Here is a 13,112-nt window from a genome sequence, read left to right as displayed (position 1 = left end):
ACAAAATTAAGGGGCTGAACAGGATTAGTAAATTGTAGTAAAAGCTCTTGTAACTTGTCTCCTAATAAGTCAGGATTGCTTTGCATTGGTACTGGCTTGTGTTCATAGTGATTTGACCGCTTTGATCTTGTGGGACATCTGGGCAAATACATTCATAATATTCCGTTTGAAGTTATATAACTTGCTTTGAGAAGGAACAGACAGATATGGAGATTACACAACAAAAAAAAAGTATAGCTTTAAATCCTGCCTCCATTTCTGCCCTCCAACACTTTTCCATGGGGTAAAAGAGACAGTAGGTCCCAAATTGTAATTTCATTGCGGCAAGGTCATTCAGAGTGGAAGGTGAGTGAGAGGTTGTTGGGTATAGGAGTGGGGAAGTGAATTGAGTACTTGTTAAGGCTTCACTAATAGATCTCAATGTTCATCATATATCCATCTGGACTAATGGATTGGGGAACAGAAGCCTATGAAGGCAGGTATTTTAATGTGACCTCTCCAGAATCAGCCTACCTCCATCCCAGCAGTAGCCCCCAGGCCAATTAAGGTCCTGTCAATCACAAGTAGCACTCAGTAGCTGGAGATAGAGGTGGCAATACAACTCTAGCTCAGTTCCAACTTCTTGTTGCCACAATATTATGGCTGAACTTAAAAGTTATGAAAAATTTTTTATTCCCTACCTCAGTTGAATTCTTATTGATTAACAATCCAATGCAGTGAGTTTCAACTTTGCAACTCACTCAATACATCTTTTCACTGAAGTAGAACATATCTTGTGATTTTATAAAATGTAAACTGGGAAGATAAAACAAGCACAATTTTTGACTAAAACTGAAGAACTGTAACATATTATAGGATTTTGCAGGCATTGGTGAACAGAGTAAGGACTAAGGATCACATGCAGCATTGCCTGACTTGAATTTTAGCTCAGAGGTGGTTATTTTACTGCTGAACTATTTCTACATAATTTTTAAGTCCCAGACTTCTCACATAATCTCAAGGCAGTAAATGATAATTGCATGCATAACATTTGAACATTCTTGTAGACATTTTCAGACATAACAAAGCCAGCAATGGAAATATATTACTTCAGTTATCCTTGAAGAAGAGGAAAAAAGTCAAATACAGAACTTCTCTAACATCAAGTCAGATATATAATAGTGTTTCTGAAGGCTAGATTAGAAAGTTCTGAATCTTTGTAAAGTGCTGATGACAGAAAAGTTCAGGCTGAAGTTACAGCAGGTCAAGTTGGAAAAATGCTCTCACCTTTGTCCAGAGTTTTTTTTTCTTTTTTTTCTTTCTTGACTTTTCCACTTTTTTCTGATATTTTGGTACAAGAGGCTTCATTTTCTCCTTTTTTGTCCACTTCTTGTCTTTGAAACTCATTTTTATGATCTGAGTGTTCATCATCATTTGAAATGATTCCCTCGAGTTTTTTGGTCCATTTTTCTGAATTATCGGGTTTATTAATTGGTGATTTCTTTGCACCATGTAGTAGCCAGCGGGGTAACTTTTTCCTTTCGTTATCCTTTTTTTGCCTTTCCGCATCCAATGTTACAGTAGTTTGATTAGTTGTTTTATTATCTCCAATATCAAGTATTGATGATTTCCTTTTTCCCTTTTTAGATACTTCCTCTTCCTGTTTATCATTAGCTACATATTCATTGTTGTTAATTTGACTACTTATGTCATCAGTACTATGTTTGCTAGATTTACTTGATTTGTTCTTTTTGTCTTGCAAAGGGAGATTATTAACTTCATAATTGGACTTCTTCAAATCTACATCAGATAACATGCATTTGAACTTTTTATTCTCTTCATTTATCATTTGAGGTTCTTGTGCAGCATTGTTGCAACCTGAAATAGTATAATTATCTACACATTCACAATTCTCTTGTTTCTGCTGTGGGCTTTTCTTGACTTCTGTGAGTTTTAACTTCTCTGATTCTCTGAAATGACTTAGTGATGTTTTGTGCTGCTGTGCTTCCTTTTGTCCCATAGTATCGGAGATATCTGTGTATTCTAAAGAGGAAATGTTTTCCACTTGTTTACAGTTCAAATCCCTTGTACTTGTCTCTGCAGAAACATCACTTGTTAAACTACAAACTGGAGATTGATGTTGCAACCAATTCTGCCTTTTTTCTTTTGTAGTTTCTGACACAACGTACCTCGCATCATCTTGCGACTCACCCAAGTTACTGTTTGTTGCGCAGCTTCTTGTTTCTTCTCCAGCTTCAGCAGACAGCGTCTTTATTTCAGCTTCTGAGCTGATACTTGGAGATGCTACATTATTGTCTGTACAAACTTCAGAAGATTCATCTTCTGTACGCAAGCCATTTAGGATTTGTGTTACCTGCTCTGTGACTGAATCAGCCACACTATAACCAGCCTGCCCAACTGCATCACTCAAGCCCTCTACAACACTGCTAAGCTGTTCGACTAAAGAGGACACTGATGGAAAATTCAAGCTTTGTTGGAAACTCTTGAAAAACGACATTTAAGCAAGCAGTCTTTTTAACCCAAGAAAGCAAAACCCCCTTCAGATGCAATGTGCAACTGGTTAATGTGCCAAATTGGTCATCCTTTTCAGCTTACCTCTGTTAGTAAATAAATACAAAAGTCATTAAAATTCATTATTATATACACATCTAATAAACATCAATGTACAAATTTTCAACAATTAGCCTAAAATCATGAGCCGTTGGTGCATGGTCCTTATTTTGGATTTAAGAGCAAGTTGTTTTTGAAGAAATAAACAGGAAATGTGAGCTTATAAATCAATACATAAAACTGGGATTTTCAACCAACCTGAATGTCAATCTTGAGGTGCCACAGATAGGCACTTTAGTGTCACCACACTAGTATGAAGACCAAATGTTCTTATCCTTGTATTATGGGCAGGGAACCTTACCTGCTGACTTTACATATAGGAAATCAGGCACTTTACCCCATGATTTGTATACACATTGGGTTACCACTGGGGAAATTAGTACTCATTGCTTTCCCCCTTCTTTTCCTACAATTCTTCCACTTCACCAGCAGCTTCCCAACTGCACACCTCCCAAAGCACCATTTTCAGTTCCCTTGGGTATTCGGGAATCTATAGATTGAATGTTCTTGAGTATTTGTTTCTTAGATTACAAATAGAGTTATGTAAAAAGGAAGTATCCATAATGCAATTATACAATACTATTAGGTGCAGTGCTTATTAAGTTATAAAGAGGAAATTATTTGGAGAACATGAACACCCAGCAAATTATGACTCGCTATGATGATATAATTAAAGTTGTCTTGAATTGAATTGATAAATTAAATAGAATATAAATAATCCCTAGATTTTCAATTATATTTTTAAATGAACTTCTGAATTTAAAAGAATGTCACAAATGAAATCTAAAGTCTGTCATTGTGGAAAAAAAATAGGAAATTTGTATTTCTAACAGCTTTGTATTGTAAAGAAATTTAGTTAAAGAAATCAGGTTCAGTTTGCTCATGCTAGTCGTTTTCAAACATAATAAATATTTTCCACTTGCACAAACTAAAATGGTTAAAATCTAAAATAAACCACTTACGGGTATTGTCTTGTAAATCTTTATTGGCCCTGTATTCTGTATCAAGGCACGGAAACTCTCCTATATTCTCAATGCACAGTCTTTTGTTGATATATAGGAAGAGAAGGATCATAAGAATGACAATCACCCCAACAGCAGAAAGGAACCCAACTGCCTCTGGAGATACTGGAAGAGAATGAAATAAAATAAAATTATTGCTCTGACACTATGGGCACTGCAACCAAACGCATGTATATACAAATATCAACTATCATCAAAAATATCAACCTTGACTCAGTAGTAACACACTCACCTTGAGTTAAAAAATTGTGGATTCAAGCCCTATGCAAGAGAATTCACCACTATAATCCTCAGTACCGTGGGAGAGGGAGGGTGGTCACTAGCCAAGGCTGAATGCCCTACAGTTTGAGAACCTTAGGTTCTACAGCAGGAAGACTGAGGACTGAGTAAGCCTGAAGATCAAGGACCTTGAAATCAAAGGAACATGGGTCCATTTAGTTGGATGAAATACTCCTCCTGCTCCAAACTCCGCATTAATTTGCAAGCAACTCATCTCTTTTGTCGAAGACGATCTCACAAATTGGGTTCCCCGAATACAATGAATAATGGTGCTAGGATCTCAAGCAGGAACAAGTCCCGTATTTGTACATGCAAATATCCTAAACATTGGTTTAGGTGTAAGTAAAAATCACTACTTTTTTTTCTCTATTTAGGTACAGAGAAAAGAAAGTCAGAAGTGGTACAAAATGAGATTTTGATTAGTTACATAATTATGCATTAGTTTCGCCACTCCGTAGATGTCAAAAGATAAAGTCACAACATTTCTATAAGTTACAAACATTTCCAGGTCCTAATTCTACATGCATTTTTTATTTTGCGAGAAACCTAGGAATGCTAGATCACCACACAATTTTGCTGGTGAGCCCAGTAGGGAGTTGGGCTAAGTGTCTTACATTTTGGAGTCTGATTTTACATTTATATAACACCTTAGTGCATCATTTAGAAATTCCCCACACAACAGTGCAGTGGTGAACTTCAAGTAAACATATGGGGCAACCTTTTTATGCAACATGACTGTATAAACAACAACAAAATAAATGGCCAGCTTCATCTGAATGTTATTATTGTTGTTGACTGAGGGAGGAATACTTACTGTTAGTGGTCTCAGGAAACTGTTGTAATGAAAGCAGGGAACATTATGCATGTTTGTCTTAAACAATTCCTTGGGATCTTTCATACCTACTTTGACCTCTTAAGGTTCAACAGACAATCCAGAACTCAATTCTAAAGCACTGAAGTACCAGCATAGGTTATGCTGTGACCTGGGTTACCAAGCAGTAGCAAAGAAATGGTGTTATCCAGTCACCTTGCTACCAGCCGTTGTCCAGGTCTCATGCAACACAATGTCCTCTATGGGGATGTTTAAGTTTGAGAGCATGGCACGAATCAGCCAGGCTTTTCAAACAATCAGCTTGAAGAACCATCACTAAACTACTCAAAGTCTGAAACAAAAAGTTTAAATTAGAGTTGAATTATGTATTGAAATCGAAATGAATATTGTGGTGACAAATGAAATTAAAGAAGAAAGAGATAAGAGAAACAAAGGCACAGACCTATGTTCAGCGATGGCATGTCAGCATACACTGCTGACTGCAGTTGCAATTTCAATTTTAACTTTTCATGCTAGAATTTTTGGACCTTCCCAGGACTGCCAAATGGAGTCATCAGAGCAATGAGCCAGGAGGGAATTCCTGTGATGTCACATCTCTTTACACATTATGAACTTAGGCATGTTTCTTCAGATCTGCCTTAGTTTAACAACATTATTTTTAATGTACTTGACAAATGATCTCCATATCCACCAACCTTATCATTGCTGACACTGTTCATTCTCCTGCACCCTGAATACTGCTCACTGCCTCCCCCTTCCTCACACACTTGATGCTGCTCATCCATGTGACCCCAACTCTCCCACCCTCCTGCCACTACTCACCTGCTCCCAACTTTGCACAATCCCTGACAATGCTAAATTTGCCTCCATTCTCCTAAGACTGCTCACTCTACCATGACATTACTTATACAGCCAACTGTTCACTCCCCTTCCCATACCCTGACAATGTTCATCCCTCAGCATCCCTGACATGACTTGAGCTATTCCTCCATCTGCACCTCCTACATTACTCACCCCTTCCCTCACCCCAGGAAATTCCACCCAACTCACTCTCAATAAGCCCAGCAGAATCCATAATTTAAAGAGCAGGAATGATTTCCATTTTAAACTTCTTGAAAACCAAAATGTTAAGAAATTAATTACAATTAGATCCTCTGGAATTGATTACAACTTTAAAGCTGGTTCAATGCTTCCTGATTCTATATTTATTTTTGTTGCATGTTTTCAGCTAATTGTCATGCCCACTTGGGTTGCTAGCTGGAAATCAAGCCCACTATTTCCAAAGTCATCACAAGGGTTAAAAATTTTTAAAAATACACAGAATTTCTCAATTTACCTGTCTTTTGGTTGCAGGTTTCTGTACTTAACAAAAATTCTAATATATCAAAACTGATTAGACTCTTGCGACAGGTAAACAATTATGAACCCTTGCCATATAACTCCATTAATTTGAACTCTAATCCCTATATTAGCTACCTCTTACACACACATGTCAACAGACACAGACACAGACAGGAAAGAAACCATGAGTATTAAGGATGGACACTAAGACTGGGATGGCAATTCATTGGATACAGTTCGCAGGATTGCTGATTCTTATGTTTCTTGTGCTGGTCAGAATGCAGATTCTTGATCTTCCTTCTTCAGAGGCTTTCACTTATTTGTAGGAGGCACAGCTGACTGATTCACACTTACAAAATATCTTTAACTTCTAAAAGTCACAGCTTATAGCCACTATTTAAAGAAAAAATAAAATGATTTTCTTCAGGCTTAAAGCAAAATTTATGGCAGAAAATAAAGAGAGCTCCTGAGCTGGTGGAAGTCTAAAGGCTTCTCACTCTCTTGCTCACAACTCCAAGCTGTTCAGCTGCCTGAGTACCAATCACATGGCTGTTGGCAGGCAAAAGGCCTTTGTCATCATAATTAGTCACTAATTCACAGACCAATCAGTTTCTTACAAACAATCGAAGCTCTATTTGTACACAACCTTTCAGCTCCAGTTCATCAAGTCTGATGTTTCTAATCCCAAATCACCATCCTATAGAAGATTGCACATATACCCAAGTCACTAGCATTGACTGTTATTTTGAGGGATCTGGAAGAATTTGGGGTGGCTAATTCTGGTTCATTTATTAGAATTGTCAAAGGCTGGTTGGCATTCTGCTGACTATATACTTTTGTTGTTTCCTTAGCAAATTTGTAAGTGCATGGGTGTTGTGCAAAGGTTTCTGGTAAAACCCACGCATTCCTAAACCCTCATGATTTCCCATTTAGAGAAGTCTATTAGAGCCTTCACTTAACCTTTCCAACCATATGTCCTAGGTAGGTTACTGTTGCTTTTCCATTTTGACTGTCACTTTAAGAGTCTGATCACATGACATAATGATGACTTCATCAGCCATTTTGGGCAGGAAGCAGCTTAGTTTAGCTTTGCTGCATGTGGAGTGAACCTCTCCAATAACAAAGCTCTGAAGGTTCAACATTTTGGGTCCTGGTCCTGCTTAGAACTTAACACAAGAAGAAAACTAATAACAAGAACAAAGATTGCTTTGAGACCCAACAGGTCAGTCCACAAATTTGTCAAAAAAAAGAGTCACGATCCTCATTGCAGATCTTGGAAGTGCTTCAATAAAAATGAGAAAAGAAATCAAAAGACACTATTGTTGCACTGAAGCAGGTGCACTTAGCAAGGAAAAAAACTGCACACAAGGAAGAAGTGAACATTGCAGAAGTTTGCCATGTGCAAGTGTGAAGGAATTCTGAGTAACGAGTACCATATATGGAGGGGCATGTCTTGAGCTTGGAATGTAGATTTGGAAAGAGACAGGCAGCCTCAGGAATACCTTGTTTTAAACACGAAGAAGTGAGTACAATAAGTCAGACTACAGAAAGGAAATAGAGGGCTTGGTGACGTGATACAATGATAACAACCTCTCTCTCAATGTCAGCAAAACAAAAGAACTGATCAATGACTTCAGAAAGAAAGAAGGAGATCACGCCCCCATCTACATCAATGGAACGAAGGTGGAGAAGGTTGATAGTGTCAAGTACCTAGGAGTGACAATAACCACAAACCTGTCCTGGATTCCCACATCAAGAAGGCACAACACCTCTTCTTCCACAGGTGGCTCCAGAAATTTGGCATGTCCAGAAGGACCCTCGCCAACTTTTACAGATGCACCATAGAAAGCATACTGTTGGTACATAATGGCCTGGTCAGACAAATGCTCTGTCCAGAACTGTAAGAAACTACAGAAGGCTGTGTGCACAGTCCAGACCATCAAGGAACTCAACCTCTCATCCATTGACTCCATTTACATGTCTCATTGCCACAGAAAGGCTGCCAACATCATCAAAGACCCATCTCACCCAGGTAATGCTCTTCTACAAACTCTTCTATCAGTCAGAAGATACAGAAGCTTGAACACAAGCAGCAGCAGGTTCAAGAACAGTTTCTTCTCTACCATTATTAGACTGATGAATGGTCTCTCTAACTTCAAATGATGTTGAACTTATTAATGTTGATCTTGCCTGGCACATGTCCTTGTGCAGTGTATGCCTTACTCTGTCCATGTTTTTTTTCACTCTATGATCTGTACGTCCTTGCTCGCTATGATCTGCCTGTACTGCTTGCAAACAAAGCTTTTCACCGCAGTTAGGTATATGTGACAATCAATCAAATCAATCAATCAATCAAAACAATGCTTAAAATATCATGGTACTGTGTGCTGCATAGGCCCTTCCCATTTCAAAATAAAAGTGGTCACACAAATTTGGGCCTAATCAAAATAATAAGGTCTCCAGATGAAATTCCGCATTTAGTTTATAATTTTAATTCCATTATTATCCTGTTTACAGCAAAAAAACAAACAGTAGACAGATGAAAACTAGCTCTATTTTGTATGCACTTGGAGCCATTTCTGAGGTCATTGTGGAAAGTTGTTTCATAGAATTATTTTCAATTAATAAATTTACATGCATGATACTTTATATTCAAAGCTGAGCTGAATTTTTAATAAGCTCTGGCAAATTTTCTATGAGATTGCTCATGGTAATCCAAGACCTGCAGCACAATTTCTGATGGTTCCCATGGTTCCAATGCATTCCAAATATGGTGTCACTGTAATACAGCAAAATAATGAAGCAATATATTCCATATTTCAGTGAAGATAGAACACTGCATGTTTTACAGATACTAAATTCACTATTGTTTGCCTGTCAATTTATAAAACTTGCTGACTATTTAATTAACACTTTTCTATTCAAATGCTCTTATTGCAGGCAACTTATATTAAAACATCTGTCTACATTCATTTACACTGCAGGTACTATATTTATTAATGCTTTCCTGTTCCTTTCCAAAATTAATTGTACTGCTTACCCACTCACATCAAACCTACCTAAAATTTTACAGGAGTAGTAAAGGTGCAGGTGCTTTGCCTGCCCTTGGACTTACGTTTATTATTACTCTTCCTCTTCTGCTGGTATTTTATATACATTGTTGGGGAAGGCCCACACTACGTGGAAAATCTGGATATGTTAGCTGCATAAGCTGTTGTCAGGCAAGGGGAAGACAGATTTCATTTGCAGATCCTTTAGCCCATCCAAGACTCCCTCTTCAGGGTCATTCCTCTGTTTTTTTAATCCATTCCCAAATCCCTTATTCTACTCACCAACACCTCTGACCTTGGGCTCCTTGGTGTGGTGCATCTCCCAGAAGATGCTATTATGACTACAGAGCCGCCATCCATCTTATTAGCCAGCAGTTCTTGAAGGCAGGAGTTCCTCTTGAGAAAAGTGATTAATGTTACTATGTAGAAGAACTAAGGTAGTGGGATATGTGAATACCACTATGAAGTTTTCTTTCAAGTCACACCATCCTGACTTGGAAATAGATCAACCATTATTTAAATGGGGGATTTTATGGATGTTTTTCCATATTTTAGTCATTTAATTTTCTACCATCTACAGCTGAATTTGATAGGATCCCAGAAGTCTGATTGCTTGTGGAATTGCTTTCCTCTGACTATAACAAGCTACTTCTACAGTTTAATACATTCACAGTCCTGTCTTTTACCTTCACCAGGTTAGTATCTCACTTTTAGGTATGCATAATGTTGCTCCCAGCTTACTTTCCTATACTCCTTGTTAACCTCAGCTCAAATCCCAGATTTGCTGGCAATAGCCAAGCGAGCAATATCCCAAGCCATATCGATTGTGGGAAAGTACAATCCTGCTGCTGATAATTACCAAAGCACCTTATGGGTGCCCTGTTATGAGCTGCTGTAAGTATGCTGAATCTATCTCAGTCATCATGCCACACAACATGCTGGATGATATCTTTAATGTGATGCGCTTGTCAATAAATGTATAAGTAAAGAATATTTTGGTGATGACAAGATGTTCTTCCTCATGTTAGTTATCTCATACCCAGCTTTGGGCCAGACTGACAGCTCTGTCTTTGAAGGCTCAGCCATCTTGGTTAGTAGCAGTGTTACTAAGCCACTCTGCTGACAGATGTTAACATCTCCCTAGATTATACATTGCCTACTGGCTACACTCAGTACTTAGTCCAAGAGATATCAATGTGGGGGGAGTAGCAAGTCATCAGTTGATGGAGGACAGTAGGAGGTAATCAACAGTAGATTCCTTGCTCATAAGTAACTTGATGCCAAGAGACTTCACAAGGTCCAGAGTCAATGTTGAAGTCTCCTAGAAGCCAATCCATCCTGACTGTATACATATGCCTCCACCTATCATCAGTATGTTCTGCTGGTGGGACAAAACATACCCAGAGATGGTGATAAGGACAATAACCATAACTCAATCAACTAATTCCCTCCATAATGTTTCTACAAACTTAAATGATGTTGGGTCACTTAAAGCCCTGTTTACACTGTTGCTGTAGTTTCTGTCATCTTGGGCAATTACTTGAATTGATCAGGTGGAAAATCCGTTTGGTTCAGGTGTGAGACTACTTGTAATATCCAATGTCCATTACCAATTAGGGTCCTAATTGCAGTGGATACTAAGTAACCTAACAACAAGTCCTTAAAGAGTCATTACTGGAGGTAAATCAATTGGATTAAGTGTCTGTAAGGGATTAAAAACCATAATATTATAAGTTTTAGATTAGCTATAGAATATGACAGGACACAGAGTAAGCTGAAGGAAAAATACTGAATTTTGAGGATGACCAATTTAACATGGTTGATAAAAGATCTGACCTCGGTAAATGAAAGTTTAAAAAAACTGGCAGATTATATTGTAGCAGAACAATGGGAGGCCTTATACCAGGGAATGGTTTGAGAACAGTTTAAGTACATTCTCATTTGGTGGGGGGTGGAGAATAGAGCAACCAATCTTGGATGACAAGACAGACAGTGTGTAAGATGACACAGTGAAATTATGCAAAGGAACGATGTCAGATTGATAATATGAATGAGAAACAGACTGCATTTAGAAAGTTCAGAAGTGAAAAATGTAAAAGGAAACGCAAGCATATGGCAAGAAATTAGTAACCAACAGGAAAAGGAATCCAAACATCTTCTATAGACCAATAAAAAGCGAAAGAACAATAAAAGGTGGGGTAGTGAAAATTAGGGACTGTAAGTGGGGATCCATACTTGAAGGCAATCGACATGGCTGAGGTACTGGGTGAGCACTTTATATTAGCAAAGAAGGTACTGTACTATCTTAACAGGAGGCTGCAATGTTTCAAAAATTTAAATCCGTTGTGTCAAATATCTAACAACGCAGCAGAGGTGACTTTGAGTTTGGAAGTCCAAGATACATTTAATGCATTTTATTAATTTTCTCACACAACATTCATGTTTCGTTAAGCAGAAGGTATGGCAGTTCAGCCTAATCATAGAGACTGCTTTTTTGATTAAAGTTTTAACCTGCTACAATGGCAGCTGCTTCCCTCCTACTTAGGGCTCCTCCAACATAACCACTGCTACTACTGCAGTTATCTCACACTGTGATGGAGGCTGACAGCTCTATCTATGGTGAAAATGTATTGCTGGAAAAGCGCAGTAGGTCAGGCAGCATCCAAGGAATAGGAAATTCGACGTTTTGGACATAAGCCCTTATGCCCGAAACGTCAAATCTCCAGCTCCTTGGATGCTGCCTGACCTTCTGCGCTTTTCCAGCAACACATTTTCAGCTCTGATCTCCAGCATCTGCAGACCTCACTTTCTCCTCCAGCTCTATCTATGGGTCATGTTGAATGGACTTCTCATTCTTGGAACAGAGAGTGCCAATTCAAAATTGAAGCCATTGTGAGGATTGTAACCCACCCATCCAAATTTAGCTTTACAATTCTATAATGTATGGAACATAAGGCTGGAGCAAACATGTGGCAAGATCACAATATATCTGATTTCCTGATCCCTTCCATTCAAACTGTGCCAACAGGAACAATATATCTGGTATGAAAATGCTCCTCCTTGCAAGAAATTGCTGGAATGTTTGCCTGAATAGCCGACATGCAAAGTGTAATCTGTAATCATAATATATGGTCATGATCTAGCTATCGTTCTCATTCTTTCAAGCTAAGAATGCATATAATGACAGGGCAATACTCATCCACTGGTGAAATCCTTATTGATGCCTTTGTCAGCTTTAAACTGTTCCAATGCTTTAATGGCCAGTATCTGATCTTTTAATCATCAAAAATGTGAGATCATCCATAACTGTGCTGTCACACCATGTTCCATTCATTCAACACTCCTGAGTTTGCCAACCTACATTGGTTTCCCAGTACAAAGTGGCCTTCATATTAAAATTTGCACCTTGGTTTTCAAATCCCTCTTTTCCCTTGCCTTTCCTCATCTCTGTTACCTCTTCTAGCCCTACAATCCTTTGCAACCCCTGTGTTCTGTTCCTCCAATTCTGTTCTGTTTTGCACCCCTGAATTTCACGACTTCACCATTGTCGGCTGCACCTTCAGCTGTATAGGCCTCATCTGCTGGAATTCTCACTACAAATCTTTCTGCCTCTCCACCACTTTCTTCCTTTATGAGATTCCTTTAAATCTAACTATTTGACCAAACATTCAGTCATCTGTCCTCTTAGCTAATTAAATGGCTCAGTATCAGTTTTTTTGGGATACTACACTTGTGAAGCACTGTGGGCTATTTTGTAAAATAGAAATAAATGCAATATAAATGTAGTTGATGCAGTTAAACATAGTAAAGTATTTATCAGAGTAATTAGACAATAAAATTTGTGTGCCTCATAGCACTCCAGGATTCATAGGGCATAGTCCTTTCTTTAACTCTGAGATATAGTGTCAGGTTTAACATACTGCATGCAATTTTATCAACCGCTGACATAAGTATGGCCTATCAATTTGCTTTGCAACT

General features: G+C 38.3%; 1 protein-coding gene across 2 annotated transcripts in view; it reads right to left on the bottom strand.

Annotated features, from left to right (window-relative positions):
* Window positions 1–3,699, bottom strand: part of syt14a (synaptotagmin XIVa) — a 146,499-nt gene extending 142,800 nt beyond the window's left edge. For both annotated transcript variants that reach the window (XM_060830879.1, XM_060830880.1), the window contains exon 1: window positions 3,573–3,699. In XM_060830879.1, the coding sequence (XP_060686862.1) occupies window positions 3,573–3,684 (112 nt within the window). In that variant the 5' untranslated portion in view covers window positions 3,685–3,699. The remainder of the gene's footprint in view (window positions 1–3,572) is intronic.
* Between the last annotated feature and the right edge of the window lie 9,413 nt (window positions 3,700–13,112).

Source organism: Hemiscyllium ocellatum, chromosome 10, assembly GCF_020745735.1.
Source record: "Hemiscyllium ocellatum isolate sHemOce1 chromosome 10, sHemOce1.pat.X.cur, whole genome shotgun sequence".
Lineage (NCBI taxonomy): Eukaryota > Metazoa > Chordata > Chondrichthyes > Orectolobiformes > Hemiscylliidae > Hemiscyllium > Hemiscyllium ocellatum.
This window is presented reverse-complemented; position numbering and strand designations above follow the sequence as displayed.